The sequence below is a fragment of the Cyprinus carpio genome, chromosome A2 (genome assembly GCF_018340385.1).
Source record: "Cyprinus carpio isolate SPL01 chromosome A2, ASM1834038v1, whole genome shotgun sequence".
In the NCBI taxonomy this organism is placed as follows: Eukaryota; Metazoa; Chordata; class Actinopteri; order Cypriniformes; family Cyprinidae; genus Cyprinus; species Cyprinus carpio.
This window is the reverse complement of record NC_056573.1, coordinates 23,298,584-23,315,698: the sequence shown is the minus strand read 5'-3', so window position 1 is coordinate 23,315,698 and position 17,115 is coordinate 23,298,584. Positions and strand designations below refer to the sequence as shown.

The 17,115-nt window shown below is 33.6% G+C and overlaps 2 protein-coding genes across 2 annotated transcripts; one reads left to right on the top strand and one right to left on the bottom strand.

Moving 5' to 3' along the window:
• Nucleotides 1-3,080: 3,080 nt before the first annotated feature.
• Nucleotides 3,081-7,971, bottom strand: LOC109106791 (dehydrogenase/reductase SDR family member 12-like). The gene is made up of 10 exons (XM_042711144.1): nucleotides 7,816-7,971; nucleotides 7,111-7,243; nucleotides 6,679-6,762; nucleotides 6,440-6,535; nucleotides 6,208-6,289; nucleotides 5,910-5,971; nucleotides 5,558-5,662; nucleotides 4,347-4,437; nucleotides 3,457-3,594; nucleotides 3,081-3,383 (listed from the first exon to the last, which is right to left on the bottom strand). Exons 1-10 carry the CDS (start codon nucleotides 7,869-7,871, stop codon nucleotides 3,265-3,267), a joined length of 966 nt encoding a protein of 321 aa, XP_042567078.1. The 5' UTR covers nucleotides 7,872-7,971; the 3' UTR covers nucleotides 3,081-3,264.
• An 886-nt stretch (nucleotides 7,972-8,857) lies between these two features.
• Nucleotides 8,858-16,961, top strand: LOC109102094 (AP-1 complex subunit sigma-3-like). Its single transcript, XM_019115415.2, has 5 exons — nucleotides 8,858-9,011; nucleotides 13,974-14,152; nucleotides 15,197-15,305; nucleotides 15,551-15,688; nucleotides 16,420-16,961. Exons 1-5 carry the CDS (start codon nucleotides 9,009-9,011, stop codon nucleotides 16,453-16,455), a joined length of 465 nt encoding a protein of 154 aa, XP_018970960.1. The 5' UTR covers nucleotides 8,858-9,008; the 3' UTR covers nucleotides 16,456-16,961.
• The last annotated feature ends 154 nt before the right edge of the window (nucleotides 16,962-17,115 follow it).

Genomic DNA, 17,115 nt, shown 5'->3' with positions numbered 1-17,115 from the left:
TTACTGCCAAGCTTGAATTATGTGTGGCCCTGGTCCAAACAGAATCAAATTGTTTTCAGAAATGGACAGCAGATGAGTGCTGCACATGTGCACAGCGGGTAACAGCTTTAAAGAAAGAGTAGCAACATCACCGATACTCCCCGATGAACTAAAAAACGAAAGCAGCGGAAAGCAAAATCCACAGCCTTGATTTCCTTCTGGATCAACAGTGTATATAGGGATAGAGCAGTATGTTGGCAAACTAATCAGATGACGTTTTTAGATTATCAGACTATCAAGATAATTGTTTGATTAATAGAAATTTCAGTTCCATAATCTACCTACTGCCTTTTCAGGATATTTAACTCACATTTTTAATTAATTTTAATTTTATTTATGTTTCTTTATTATTATTATTTTTTTAAAGAAATTACTTTTGTTCAGCAAGGATCCATTAACTTGATTAAAAGTGACAGGAAAGATATTTATATTGCATTAACGTATATTAAATTAGAAATCAGTTATTTTAAATTGTAATAATATTTCACAATATTACTGTATATTTTATTTGTGATCAAATAAATGCAGCCTTGATAAGTCTATATATATATATATATATATATATATATATATATATATATGCACACACACACACACACTACCGGTCAAAAGTTTGGGATCAGAACGATTTTTAATGTTTTTTACAGGGGTTTCTTATGCTCATCAATCTGCATTTATTTGATCAAAAATACAGGAAAAAATTTAATATTGTGAAATATTATGATGCAAAATAACATTTTTCTATTTTACCATACATTACAATCTAATATATTCCTGTGGTGCAAAGCTGAATTTTCAGCATCATTACTCCAGTCTTCAGTGTCACATGATCCTTCAGAAATCATTCTGATATGCTGATTTATTATCAGTGCTGGGAACTGTTGTGCTGCTTAATATTTGTTTTGGAACCTGTGATACTTTTTTAAGGATTCTTTGATGAATAAAAAGTTAAAAAGAAGAGCTTTTATTTAAAATATAAATCTTTTCTAACAATATACACTACAGTTCAAAAGTTACACTACAGTTCAAAAGTGGGGTCAGTAAATTTTAATTCATTCTTTTTTTTTTTTTTTTTTTTTTTTAAAGAAATTAAAACTTTTCTTCAGCATGGATGTGTTAAATTGTTAAAAAGCGATAGCAAAGATTTGTATTGTTAGAAAAGATTTGTATTTTGAATAAATGCTGTTCTTTTTAACTTTTTATTCATCAAAGAATCCTGAAAAAAATGAGCAGAAGAGACTTTTTAAAAAAAACATTACAAGTCTTACTGATTCCAAAATTTTGAACGGCAAAGTGTGTGTATAAACAGTGTGTATGTATATATATATATATATATATATATATATATATATATATTATACAACATTAATATTAGATATTTAGTATTAAATATAATATTAATTAATAATTGTATTCATCAAGGATCCATTAAACTGATTAAAAATGTTAAACGATATTTCTAGTTCAAACAAGTATGACTGGAGTAATGGCTGCTGAAAATTCAGCAGGAGGAACAAATTATATTTAATATATATATATATATATATATATATATATATATATAAACAATATTACATTTTTTTTTACTGTATTTTTGGTCAAATAAATGCAGCTTATAATCCTTGAAAGTCATTGGTGTAGATATCAAGATATCAAACCAAACAATAGCACAAGCACAATTTTACATCATTTATTTATTCATTTATTTTTTTAGGTCTTAAATGCTAAAACATTTGATACACTGTTCAAAATGAAGATTCTGGTCTTTGTGGTTGTTAAACATTGTGTTCATAGTTAATGTGATGAACTACACCTGTGTGAACCTGAGGGGAACTGACTTCACACATCTGCTAAAAATCACCTTGAGAGCAGCTGATTACAATTAAAAAATGGTTCATCGCACTTATTGTGACAGCTTATTCACTCAAGTTTGAGTAGATGTATGAATTCTGAATCCTCTCACCACAAGAGCAAAGGTACATGAAGGTGGTCTTTAATCACAGGCTTTGATCTGCACGCTGGGACAGACTCACCGCTCATTAACACAGAGACCCTTCTCAACAGAACACACAGCTGTTGTCTTACTAAACACTCTCACTGTACCAGTCAGATGATCTGAGAAGACAATGGTGCATGTCGCTTTCAGTGCTCACTTGAGCCAGTAGTAAGATGATCGTTTATTTTGATGTTTGTGGATGTGAAAGCATCGTATGCATCATACAGTGAGTGTGATGAATCATTTACCAGCTCAGGAAATTAAGGATTTCCATCTGTTTCATCCTGGCACGGGGACCGCTGAGAGAAACATACTCATGGAAAAATGATGACGCAGAAGGATGGTGTTAATTATCAATTAAAATATAAGCATCACCATTTTATGAGGAGTTTGTTAGCTACGTTGTGTTAATTTCATTTTTACATGACATCTGGAAGTTATATCAGATATTTCCGTCATCGTGCAGGAAGTTTTTTTTTTGCATGACAAAGACTGACAAAGCCAAAAGCCTAATTGTTTTTGTTTTATTATTTATGAGCATTTTGAGAGAGGAGCAAGACTGGAATAATAAGCATATTATATGAGCAAAATCTGATTTATCAAATATGATACTTAACAAAAACGAATATGCAATTTTTCTTTCTTTGTTTTCTTTTCTTTTTTACAATAAAGGTTCAATAAATTGTTCCATAAAAATAATAATAATAATCAACTGATTTCACATGTTAGGCTTGTTGTGGCCAGACATACATCTAAACATCAAAAAAGACCCCATTCATTTTTAAATGTTTCTGGTTTTTATTGTGCATAATTCATTAATGCGTGTTAGTCTAAAGACAAAAAGGTTTGTTTTCAGAATCTTTGATAAAAATGTTATAACTACTACTACCTCTGAAAAGGCTAATGACAATCAAAGCTTCTTTGAGTCAGGGAGCTTGCAGTTTTCACAATTGTCTACAAACTCAACTGTATCAAAACAATTTGTTACAGTCCAATCCATTGGCAATGGATAAAATCACACCTCTGCCTACTTTTGTTTCTTGTTAAATATCCTATTTCACTCAGAAATACATCATGTTTCATGTTGTTTAAGACTACCTTTAGTTTCTGTATGATTATTTTGCAATTACAGTAGTTGTTATCATCTTTATTACATATAACATGAGTGTTATTTTAGTACTACATACTGTAAAAGCTCTCAGTTATCTGACAGGTAATACCTAAATATCTCACTCTGAGGGTTTGACAGCCATCGCCAAAGTCTCCAACCGGCCCATGAACACTTTGACTTCCCGTCGAGAGCTGTGTGTCCATGCCAGGGGCAAGTGGGCTGAAACCGGCTGTCGATCTGAAACAAACAACCTGTAAGAGTGCTATTGGAAAACTCTAGACACATGACACCAAATGTATTACATGCATACCTTGGAAGAAAAGGCCGCTGGGAAACGCAGTGGTGGCGCGTGACACGGCGAGCCAGACGACCGTATCGGCTCCCTGATCTGCTGAACGCAGACGATTACGCATCATCTGATGGAATTGAGGCATCGCCTTGGCAACCGCTGAGCACCACCGGACCCAGAGATTACAAGTGATGAGTTTGACAGAGAAGCTTGCAAAAAAGTGTTATCTAATAAATAGATTTGCTTATGGAGTTCTTATCTTTATGCAACATATGTTATTCAATTGAAAACTCTGCAATTAAAGTTTGTCATTTTTTAAATATTTTTAATTTAGATTTATTTAAAATGTAATATATATTTTATGTTTCATTTGTATTTTCATTTGTTATTTTTAATATTTTAAAAAAATTAAACATTTTAAAACATAAATTATATATATATATATATATATATATATATTATATATATATATATATATATATATATAGATCTATATATATATATATATATATATATTCAATTAAGCTTATAATATAATATGTTTTTTATAAAATATAAACAAAAAATTATTTTAGATAGTTGCTGAGGTAAAATGTATCATTTTCATTTAGTCATCAAGTTGATGTACTACAATAACTAAAAGTTTCAAAAACTATGTAGACAAAATAATAATAATAATAATAATAATAATAATAATAAAAACAACTAACTTTAGGTTAAAAATATAATAAATGTAAACTATTAATGAAATATACATGTATGTTAAGTATATAATAATATCTAAATGAAACTAAAATAAAACTGCAAACAAATCTAGAGTTGCTCTTTTCACTGAAAACTGGCATAACCCTTCTCCCAGTAAACAATTATCACATTATTTTGCTTGTTGACTTATAAAAAATGAGTAATACCTGGTGTGTCGGCCCACCCAGGGTGCATCACCGAGAAATGAATTTTGGGATTTGCTTTCGCCCAGACCTCTGTCATCACTACCTGCTGCCTCTGTGGACACACACACACACACACACACACACACACACAGAGAGAGAGAGAGAAACATAACGAGTGTTTAGTAAAAGGTCATAATCATTACTGCATCAGATACTGTTTAATGGAGACGCCACTGCTGGCACTCTGTGTCACCTGTTGCTTGGCAACAGCTGAGAGAAAGGTAAACCTGCTCATCTCAATTTAATACAAAATATTCATGACTTTTAGTCTCTTTTCATGAATACAATTATTTAATCTATAATTTTTTTTTCATGTTATCCGTGTAAATTAATTTGATAAGAAAATGTCTGCCAACACTTGTCTAAAGACAGTCTCAGACAGCACTTTGATATATTTCATTGTACAGTCTGATTACCATATTTACATTCCAGGGTACTGTAATGTATTACCACAGAACTGTAAAGTATTAGTATTAAATATAGTATTACTACCCTGGTAGTGGCCAAAACAACAACAACAACAACAACAAAACAAAAAAAAACATGGTATTAGCGTAGTTTGGAATATTTGGACTACCACAGTACTTACTAAATGTAAATTTTGTTCATTTAATTTAATTTAATTTAATTTTTTTTATTATTATTATTTCTTAGTTATTTATAATTTTACAAATAATTTATAAATCTAAATTTTACATTTAAACATTTAATGCTGATGTAAAAAGATTTTACAGTTTTGAAAAAGAAAATGTGAGGCCATTTTTTCATTTAAATGAAAATACTGCCTATAACACACTACAAATATGTGTGGAGTTGCTCTTTTACAGTTGAAAGGCAACAAATCTATACTTGGGGACAATATTAATTTAATTTAAAAACAATTTATAAATTTAAATTTTGCATTTTTAATTTTAAAAGTTTCATATTGACTTTTTTTATTTATTTTGAAATAGAAAATTTAAGTGGTGTTTTGTCTGTGTAAAACATTGATGGGTGGCTGCTAGGGTGCTGCTAACCCTAAATTCTTTGGAATTAAGGAATAAATGTAAATGAAATGTATGAGCAATAAAAATAGCAATGATTCACTAATAAAACAAAAATATTATATTACAAGGCAAAATGCTCTTAATTCTTTTTTAATTCTAAAAATTCTAAATATTGTCTCTAAACACCTTGTTTTGTGCGTATACCATGGTACCATCAAACGGAGCTCTCTCTGTCTGCAGGTCGTCCGTGTTTAGTTTCTGTACCAGCATCCCTCCCGATGAAACCGTGATCTACCAGAGACATGGTTATCATCACAATACATTAAACTACCAAATATGGCACAATATGAGAGAGAAACGGCTACCTCTGCGGATGTGCACACATTGCTGTTAATAAAATATAAACACATCTATCACAGGCTGTCAAAAACACAATAACTGTTTATATCTTCACATATCCATTGTGAAAGAATGCAGTCTCAGGCAGAATTGTATTTAATAAATCAAGACATCGAGATCAGTGTTGTTTTTCACTCACAACTCGGGGGTCCCTGCTCTTCTCCAGCAATGGGATCAGACATTTAGTCAGAACATAAACACCTGCAGAGGACAAGATTTGATGAAATATTTTATAACATAATGTTTATTCTATAAAAGAATATTATACACTACCATTCAAAATTTTGGGGTCATTAAGATATTTGTAAGAAGAGAAAAAAAGATGCATTAAATTGATCAAAAGTGAGAGTAAAAACATGAAGAAAGCTGAATCTTAAATCGTTCTAATATTTAACAATAATACAGTTTTTACAGTATTTCTGACTGTTGTGTCTTACCAAGAGTATTGGTCGCAAAATTTTTCTCCAGTCCGTCAGAGTTCATTTCCCTCTGGTTCACCATACATCCGGCATTATTGATCTGAGAGGGATAAGTGTGGGAGACGAGATTAAAGGAGAGGATATTTCCTCATCTGTCCTGCACCTGTAAGCTTCAGCTGAATGCTGGTATTTTCTTTAATATAGTGAGGTATGATGGGAATCTCCTAAAGGAGCTCTCTGACACTCATACCAAAACATTGAGCGATGAGTGCTCCTTCTTAAAGGCCTCTGCGAACTCCCACACCTTTCTTGTCTCGGAGAGGTCCAACACGTGGATGTAAACCTCCTATGGTAGATGCACATCACAAAGTGAAAGCAACATGAGCAGTGGAAGAAAATCATTCAGAATCCTTTTAAACACTGATCATTTTATATTGTGTTTTCTTTTCATTAAGAATTAAACACTGCAGCAATAAATGAGCCACTCACATTATTTCCACTCGCTGAGATGATTTCTTCTCTGGCTCTCTCGGCTCGCTCTTTGTTTCGGCAGACAATATGAACAGTGCCACCGGACGAGAGGGAAAAAATACATAATGAATTAATATAGGTATCACACTCTTCAACCTTAAATCATGTTTTAAGACTTTGTGTAAGAATATACCAAGGTGTAAGTAATTTGAAATGCTTATAACTTAGGCCAGATTCAACTTAAGTACTTTAGCGTAACGTACAGTATATGAGCCATGTGATATGAAAATGCTAATCGTTCAGTACATTATGATATACAGTATAGGGTATTAAAGTACCATGCTACCATCTGCTGCAATCAATGTACTATAGTAACACAAAAATAGATTTATGGTTGAAAAATAACATTGTGACCTAAAAAAAAGGCTTTGTGTGACTGTAAAACACACCTTTTTTGGCTATGGCCATGGCTGTCGCCTTCCCTATTCCACTGTTGGCTCCGGTGATCATGAAGGAACGGCCCACCAAGGACACATCCAGGTCCTTTGCTACAAAGCTCTTAGAGGCATTCTCAAATCCAGACCTGGTGACAACATCCAGCACATGAATCAATTTTATCACAATTGTTGAATTGTTATGTGACCACTGGGCATCTGAGACAGAGCTCCTAAGACAAGAGCCCTGATCAGGGGCCAAAGGAGCTTCTGTGTAGGATGACAGGGCACTTGAGAGAGCGGCAGGGGTCTCAATAGGGCCCATTGTGATGCAATGATGACTGACCTTAAACTGAGGACTTGGGTGAATGCATGTCAGAAGAGATGACTCGGGGAACTACAAAAACAACATTTGTGCAAGAAACCACTACATCTAATGACATTTGGCTTGCGAGAACACAATTAAAGACCATGTTTTTGTAGCAGTTGTGAGCAGGCGCTAAATGTATGCTCAGGCCAGAATAATTTTGTGTAAAATGATTAAATGATCATAGCAATGAAAACCATCTCATAGCGATTAGAAACAATAAAACACTAATTACAAAAGACAATGCAACACACTTTCTCAGACTCTAAAGTTATCAGCAACAAAGCAGCCCAATGACCACAACAACACAATAAACAGAAGAATTCAGTAAGAAATACAAAAAAAGACCTTTACCTTGTATACTCCCTCATTCCCTTGATAAACCACACTATGTTCCTGTAGAGACACATTTGTAGCACTGTTGTTACTTCTCAACTGGACTGCAGTGATTATGACAGCTGACAGATGCATGTGACTACTGTAGCTCCAGAGGGCTCCCTCTAGTGTCAGATGACAAATAATCAATTACACACCAACAGGGTCATGCAAATAAATGTAGTCAGGTGTTCATGTTTCAAAACTTTAGGCCTACAGATTGTGTTTTTCATTATATAGTCTTTTATGCACAATGAGAACTTCCAAATAACCAAAACCCTCCAAGATTCACTGTAGCTTCATTAAATACATTACATTAAATTAAATTCCCAACATATTTAGTAATTGCAATTTAATTACTTCACCAAAAAATATCAAGCGTCAACCTACATATTTTCTAAAAACACTTTCCTGGAAGAATGAAGTTATGAAGTTAGAGTTAGGGGACTTGGACTCGCACTGCAGTTATGAATGAACTTGGACTCGAACTTGACACGGACATCTTGGACTAAGAAACTTCTCTGAGTACAGACGAATCCACGTCATGTGAAAAAAAAATACAAAAATACCATAAAAGATAAAAAGTAACAGCATAAAATTAAGATAAAAATACATTAAAAATCGTCTCCCATTGGTTAAAGACTAGGGCTCGACAAGGTCGACTCGGACCCAACACTACAATTATTTATTATTAATGCCAGTTATTTTTCAGATGGATAACAAGATATTAATATTCATAATAGCAAACTGTACTTTAATTGTTATTATTATTTTTATTAAAAAATAAAGTTTTAATTTATGTAGTTTTAATTTATTCTTAATTGTGTTCTTAAGTGGGTTGCTTAACAACATACTCATTCATGACATGTCTATATTCACAAATGTCAAGGCTGATATTTCACAAAAGGCATTTAAAGGTAACGTACAGGAAAATAATATGTGAGGTGGATGTTGCCCCGCCCCCTTTTAAGCCAGGTGCAGTGTTTCAACCTATCAGAGCTCAGATAGTGGAGGCGAAAACAAGGCCAAACGCTCAGCTACGCATCTGCGCATGCGCAGCTTTTTATCCCTCACAGTTTGGGAAGGGCAGCGATGACTCCGGCCTTGACCAGCCGGGAAGTGAATACTAATTTTGTGGATTTCAACATTCCTTCCGTATTTCTTATTTCAAGATGGTAAGTTACACAGTATATTCTTTTGACTCGCCTAAAAGCACACATTTCGATCATATAGGCTGTGTGCTGGGTGACAGGTAATTTCTTCCACAGGTTGTGTTCGTGCACCTGTCAGGACGCGTGTGCGAGCGCACCTGCGGGCTTTAAAACTTCCGTCCTTCATTTAGCTGCTTCTTTATCGCTGACTAAAGAAAACAGTGTCATTTAGAGCTGATGTAATTTACTAAAAGTATTTTATTCAAAGTCTGAGCAAATGAATCGGGTGTCGTTTAAATGCTGAGGGAGTTAAAGGTGTTGTTTTAATGAAGTCATCTGTCTGGATAAACCGGTTGGTTGGTTCGTTTCCCTTGATATCGGACTGTCAGATTTGAGTTCTTCGTTGTTAGGAACCTTTTGAATTATTTTCAGAATTCTTTAATTAATAGAAAATTCAAAAGAAGAACATTTATTATGTATATATATATATACCTTTAGTGTGAATACAAGTTGTGTGTAAAGTCCTAGTTTAACTGGTAAACTCCTTTATCTTGTTCAAATAGGAGTTGATCTTTGTGTGACTGCTGTTCTTCTGGTTAATGTGTGCAAGAATGAAGAAGAATGTGTAAAGAGTTATTTGCAAACCAATCACAACATTACAAATTAAATAGTAGCATTTGCTATTATAAATTTTTTTTAATAGTGTAATATATTGATAATATTGATTAATATATTATTTATTAATATTTAACGTTAATTAAAGTATTTAAATTGTACTTTAATACTCAAACTACTCTTTACTGTTAAAATATCAGTTAGTAATCTATATTATTATTATTATTATTAATAAAATATGCTCTTACATATGCATTTATAATATCAAACACCTTAAAATAATAAAATAAAATAAATGTTTAAAAATAAATATTTTTAATAATGAGTACAATTTTATACAAATATATTTGTATCAATACAATATTATTATTATATTGTTTATAAATATTATTGACCACTTTTTAGCTGTTAATAGATTTTAAAAGACTATAATTAAACGCTGAATGAAAAATACATTTGAAAATACGTTCATAAAAACATGTTTTTTAGCTCTTAGATTAGTTTTTTTGTTGAAATTTGGTAAGTGTTTCAAAAATCTCTCCAGAGTAGTAATACAATACATGCAGCTCCTCTGAATATGCTTCATCTGATATTGTCTGTATGAGTAATTACAAGTGATGAAGAAGTGGCCCTTTAAATTTCAAAGAGATAACAGCACACTGCAGAATCTCATTTAAACTGCAGCGAGTGTGTTTGTAAGCATGTTCTCCTGTGTGCTGTAGCTGCTCACAGCTGTGGAGACACTAACAATAGAAGGAAAATGAAATCAGAGCATCACAGAACTGAAATCTAAGCAGGAACAGGCTCAAGAGGAAACTCAGAGCTTCATTTCAACCCTCCCCTATAGTGAAACTTTGTGTGTGGGACAGAGGTGTGTGTGGAATGTAGAGAGATGTATGTAACTTAATAGCTGTAGCACACTGTTTCTTTTATCTTTTCTCTTCCTGTAGTCGTGTGATCGGTGTTCCACGCTGAAGAAATACTTCAGAGAATCATTTTCCTCTGGAGCACAATAGTAGACCCTACGCAGTGCATGCTTCTGTTTCCTTGTTTTTTCCTTGTGTTTTCATCTTTCATCCCTCATCAGGATTTACTGAGGAAGCAAATAAACTCTTTGCCAGCATGTTTTGGTCATAACGATGAAGCAGCTGATGGTTCCATTTTCCCACCTTGTGTTCCTGCATCTGTGTGCATGTGTGTTTGCGAGCAAAATGAGTTGCTTGCAGCAGATTCATTAATTCTCTCATTAAACATAGCAATTGACTTTAGAGGAGGACAAAGCTTAGGACTGGTTGCTTCTTGACAGTTTTGAGTTCTGTGAAGAATGACCAATGCATCACCATAATTATGTTCTTGTATCAGTTTACTTAAAGAAATAGTTCAGGCAAAAATGAAAATGAGCTGAAAATGTAATGAAAAACTCACCTTCAGGCCATCCAATATGTAGATTTTTTTCTTCATCGGAATTTATTTGGATTAATTTCCTCCAATGTGTAGTTGTGTGTTGTTTTTCATGTTATGTGAATGGGTGCCGCCAGAATGAGAGTTCAAACAGCTGATAAAATATCATAATAATCCACAAGTAACACAACTCTAGTCCATCAATGAATGTCTTGTGAAGCAGAAAAGCTGTTTGTAATAAAAAAAATTAAAAAAAAATCAAATTTAACTTCAAACACTTTAGCTAAAATACTAATCCTCTATCCGTAATATTTCTTTCTCTGGTGAAAAGTCAACCCATCTGAATCAGGAGAGAAAAATATCCACAGATCAAGCACAATTTACAAGTGGAAACAGTTCTAAACAAATATGTAGTTGGATTTTAATGTGAGGGGACAACATGTGATGGATTTTTAAAAAATTTTATTAGAGGAAGCATTGTTTTGAATTATAGGCACATATTTAGGCCAGGAGTGATGGTGTAAAGGTAAAATGGATTGTAAGAAGCTTTTCATTTCACAAGACATCAGTTGATGGACTGGAGTGGTGTGGATTACTTGTGGATTATTTTGATTTTTTTTTTTAATCAGCTGTTTGGACTCTCATTCTGACAGCACCCATTCACTCCAGAGTATCCATTGAATGTACTGCTAAATTCTCCAAATCTGTTATGATGAAGAAACAAACTCATTTACATCTTGATAGCCTGAGGATGAGTACATTTTCACTTTTGGATGAATTGTTCCTTTAACCCCAGGTTGCTCTGGGTGAATTGTACCTGTAATTAAAGTGAGATGGGATTTTAGCGTACTGCATGCAGCTGCTTTTATGTATAACAATAAGCAATATGCAATGCAACAATTAATAAACATTTTGAAAATTAATATGATCCACTGTCGTCATATGACCACATTACAGTGTTTAATTCAGCAGTTGGCATCTAGTCAACATATTGGAAATTAAAACATATATAATTTGCACTTTTATTCTAATTTTGTGTAGAAAATGTGTAACTTTTGACAGCATAATTAATGATTTAGTCATATATAAGTGTTTTCTGTTCATTGGTCAAATAGTTGAATTCATTGCATTCTGCACAGTGATTTCTATTGCACATTTTTATATTTCTTTACATCTGTCATTTAAAAAAAATATATATTTTAATTGTTATGAATGTCATTGTATTGAATTCTCATTTTATTGCTCATCATTACTCATTTCTGTGAAGTTTTTCTTATGAAAGGCCCTTTTCCACAAATAAAAGTGAACACTCCAGTTCCATTTTGTGTGTATGTGTGTGTATTTAATCTATTTTTTTGGTGTGACTCAGGTTTCTGTTAATAGTTTTCGGTGTGGCCTGTGACCTGATAAGTCACGTGAAAAAAGTGAAAAAAGCAGCTTATTGCAAGTCTGCCCACCCGTGACGTATGTCTATGAGAAGACAAAGCTTTTTCAAGCGTTGCCAGATTTCTATGTAAACTGAGCGGAGGGGGAGGATAAATTAGGAAGGGTTCTCAGAGGTTTTGCTCTCAGTATTGTTGCATTGAGCTGATTAGTTCTTTTGTGGAAAAGATTCACGCAGAGGTCCATCCTGCGGTTGACAGCGAATCTTTGACACACATTATTGAATCTCATAATGACTGGGTTTGTGTGATAGTGAAAAGGTTAGCTTGTATGAAGTGCAGTTTCTCTCTTTCTTTGTATTTCCTTTTGCCTAAAATTTTATCTGTGGGCTTTTTGCAATTGTTGTTACAGACACAGTAAGACAAGAGACAGGAAATTATGGGGGAAACAGAGAGGAAATGGTATCAGAACAATGCAGGCCAGATATGAACCTACGTTCCTTGCATGAGCACCACAGCTCAGCATGTCTAGATCTTGTGCGCTAAGCACTTGTTTTTGTCATGATTCAATTAATATTATTTTTGCACTTCTGAGAAAGAAATAGTTGGAAATAACATGCATTGCATCCACCAAAGTTTTTCAGCTCAACTCAAAGTTGTAACATTGCCAGAATGCTTTTGCATTGAAGCTATGTCTGAGCAAAATCTATAGTTTCACTGGTTGAGCAGTTAGAAGTTTAGTAAGCTCTGTTGTCAAGACTTTGAGCCAATCCACAAAGAATCTGCTGAAATTACTCCATGGTTAAACGTGAATATGTAGTTGAAGAAAATGATGTTAAATTGGACAGATGCTAAAACAAAAGAGCTTCTCTCAGTCGAAGACAATGATCAAATTAGTTGACAGATTTCTGGAAAGGAAACAGATTCTTTTAATGCACTGCCATATTTTCAGCACAGCTGTTTAAATATAATTTCCAGCTTGGTGCATGTGTGATCTGGTAAATTTAAAGGAAAATTTATTTCAGTTTTAAAGTTGTTATGTGTAAAAGTGGTTGATGTGAGATAAATACTAAGGAAACCGATACACTTTGTAATCTTCACTATGAAATTATAGAGTAGGCACAGAATGTTCACCCGCTTGAGTCATTTTGGCTTTGACTCTAGTGTGAAACACTTTAGTCCACCTGCAGTGTTGCAGAATTTCTGTCTACCATATGCTTGCCAGCAGCATCTGCAGAAAAACCCTGCATAAAGAGTATTTTATACATAGATTTATGTAATTTTCCCTTTTGAATGCATACAGTTATAGGTTTCTATGAATTATTGGTTTTATATTTGATACAGACCAATACAAAAAGCAGCATTCATTTTAAAATGAATAGTAAAGGTTTATTCACACTTATACAGAGTGACTTTGTATTTTCACTGTCAGCACCTTTTCATAGGTGTGCTCAAGGGAACAATCTTTGTAACTCATTACTACAACCTTTGGATAACCAGCCTGGATTATTAAACACTAGGCCACACCCACTCCAAAAGATGAAAGAATGAACCATCCAATTAAAATGCATGTTCTCTTTTCCGACAGATGCATTTCCTGTTGCTGTTCAGTCGTCAGGGGAAGTTACGGCTGCAGAAATGGTTCCTGCCCCTCCCAGAGAGAGAGAGGAAGAAGATTGTGAAGGACATGACCACTATGGTGTTGGCACGGAAACCACGCACATGCAACTTCCTGCACTGGAAGGATCTAAAGATTGTCTATAAAAGGTGAGCATTCAACCCAGGCCAAAGGAGAATGTCCCGAAGGAGTATATTTTGGGGAATAATTAGTATGTGCTCCTCACATATGTATTGTAAAAGAGCATGCTGATTTCTAACAAAATGATGGCGTTAGATTCAGCATTAATTAAACGCCCAGCTGCTAGGCTCTCGTGTTTGGTCATTAGTCATCACAAGGTGCGAGCAGAAGACTCTTGCAAAGCAGACACCTACTGAGCAGTCAAGATCTTATGTGGCCTAATTAAAATACAACATGCAAAGGTTTCTCGACCATATAGAGTTTGTTGCCCTGTCCTGTCCTTCAGTCCGGTTCTCCTGCCATTACTGATGTCATTAGCTGATGACATGCCACTATCTGAGTCCTCTTTGTTTTCCGGTGAAACCTAGTGGCAGCTTCCTACACAATAGCCCCCTATTACCCAATGGTTTCTGAAAATGGACCCACATGCTCACAATGGGAAATATTAGCATGTGATATTCCAAGTACAACAGGACATTGCTTGATTTTGATTAATTTTTATTATTTTATTCTGAATTGATTTGAGCATAAAAAATAAATGTTACATTATAGTGAATGGAAGTAAAAATGACTTGAATATAAAATAGTCTGAATATAAAACGCAAAGAACCACTAAAGAACCTTTGTTTTTGAGGATGTGAATGGAAATATTTTCGAGAATTGTGCTTCTGTACTTTCATGCTTCAGAGCCTGGCTATATTCTTGGTTACAGTTCAGATCTTTATGATGCATCAAATCCTTCTGAAACCTGAGAGTGAGTTTTCACGCTTGTGTTCCTGAAATCATGTTACTTACACTCTTCTGGTTCAGATCTGTATTTCACACCTCTCTTAACCTGTCGCTCTGTTCTTTCCTGTTGTTTGTCCAGTGTGACCTTTATAAATACAGAGATTTGCCATGTCAGCAGTTGCATTATAGGGACTGTAGATGGCAGTTGTGAGGATAGTGTGTACTATTTTCAGATTTTTTATCAATAAAAATAAATGTCTATATGTTTTTCCACTTGTTTGTAGGTACGCCAGTCTGTATTTCTGCTGTGCTTTGGAGAACCAGGATAATGAACTTATGGCTTTAGAGACTCTGCACCGTTATGTGGAGCTACTTGACAAATACTTTGGCAATGTAAATACATTCAGTTTCTTGATTTCTCAGCTCTGGAGCAAATGTTTGATGTATCTGATAAAAGAAACTATACAATATCTTTTGATATATCCATTTCCTTTAAGTTTCTTTTATTAAATACATCACATTTTTGTTATTAATTCATTTTAATTTATTTATTTTTGCATAGACTTCTCACTGAACACAGTATTTTATTTTTTACTCTCTTATTTTATTTACCTATTCCTGTCTTTGTAATATTACAGGTATGTGAACTGGACATCATCTTTAACTTTGAGAAAGCTTATTTCATCCTGGATGAGTTACTGATGGGTGGAGAGATTCAGGAGACGTCCAAACTGTCTATTGTGAAGTCTATAGAGGCCTCCGATATGCTGCAAGAGGTGAGATACTAAATTTGATTGATTGCATTCAGGTTAATAAAATTGAAAAATTAAACAGAAAATTAAGTTTATTTGTTCAACAGTATTGAAATAGAATTAAAAAAAATTGAAAAAATATATATATATTTTTTTCCATCCGTGTAAATTGCTGTTGTTTTGACAATTTTAAAACATTAAAATAAATTAATAATAAATAAAATTGAGTTTCGGACATGTGGCAATCTCAGTCAGTGTTTCTGAGCCAGACACTTCAGACTGAAAGAACCTGCAGCTACTTTATAAAACATTATTGATTTGACAGAGAGAGAGAGAAATAAATGGATGGTCAGTCTGAGAGTGTGGTTTTACAGAGCAGCTCTCAGTACTACTAAATGCCAGTTTTCCCAGTATGCCTAAAAAGAATTAGACCACATTAAAAGAATAGTTCACCAAAAAAGGAAAATTATGTCATTTACTCACCTTCAAAGCTGGCATATTGAGCGCTCATAGGATTATAGCATAAGGGGTATCAATGACATGAGGGTGAATAAATGACAGAATTTTCATTTTTGAGTTCTTTGTTCCTTTAAAACCCATATGGCATCTAATCATTTGTTGTCCGTATATCATTCTAATAAGCAAGGTCCATACATCTGAAGGAGAGTTCACCTCTGCACGGCACAGGAAACTGAAATATCACTTAAAATTATACAAAAGGGTAATCATTTATATTCCTGTTTTCTTCTCTTCAGACGATGGAAGAATACATGAGCAAACCAGCCTTCTGACAGCAGCTGACAAAAAGAAAAAACCCGGCTCCGCAGTTTCATTGCAAGAAGTTATAGACTTTATTCATGAGGGCTTCATAATATTTTTCTTATTTATTGTTTTTTTCTCTCTATGCTTGTATGAACATCTTGATCAGTTCCACTTAAATTTGAATGTAACTGAATCAGTGTTCATGTTGTGTTTTTGAGAAGGTTATGTCTTGTCAACTTATAAAAATAAATGTAATGCAGATTTTCTATGATGGCTCCAGCATACATATACACATACAACCATAGATTTAACTGATAATTTTCAACTTTTTATACCCAAACCATTTTATATAATAATCATATATTTGCAATTATACCTTAAACCTTGGCTTATTTGAAGTGCCTTCTCATGTTGCATGTCTCAGGAGACATTTAGCTCAAGAAAGGAAAAAAAAACACTTTTGAAGAAATGTTAATGCTGCTTTTTGAGCACACATTATTGATATTGTGTTATTAAAATAGTTTTTTTGATATGATTTAGTCTCTAATTTTCTCTAATGAAATGCATCCGGTGCTTTCTAAAAATCCTTCCAGCAGTTTATTTTTGTGCGCTGTAATGGATTTGTTTTCTATTAATATCTCTTATTACGAGACTATGCTTGACACTGTTTTAGGTCCTGTATCATCAAG

Coding starts and splice junctions, on each gene's coding strand:
- LOC109106791 (XM_042711144.1), bottom strand. CDS start 7,871: ATGTGTCTCTACAGGAACATAGTGTGGTTTATCAAGGGAATGAGGGAG. Junction 6,536..6,678: donor TCTCAGCGAGTGGAAATAAT/GTGAGTGGCTCA, acceptor CATCTACCATAG/GAGGTTTACATCCACGTGTT. Junction 5,663..5,909: donor AGAGCAGGGACCCCCGAGTT/GTGAGTGAAAAA, acceptor TGTCTCTGGTAG/ATCACGGTTTCATCGGGAGG.
- LOC109102094 (XM_019115415.2), top strand. Junction 14,153..15,196: donor CTAAAGATTGTCTATAAAAG/GTGAGCATTCAA, acceptor ACTTGTTTGTAG/GTACGCCAGTCTGTATTTCT. Junction 15,689..16,419: donor CCTCCGATATGCTGCAAGAG/GTGAGATACTAA, acceptor TCTTCTCTTCAG/ACGATGGAAGAATACATGAG.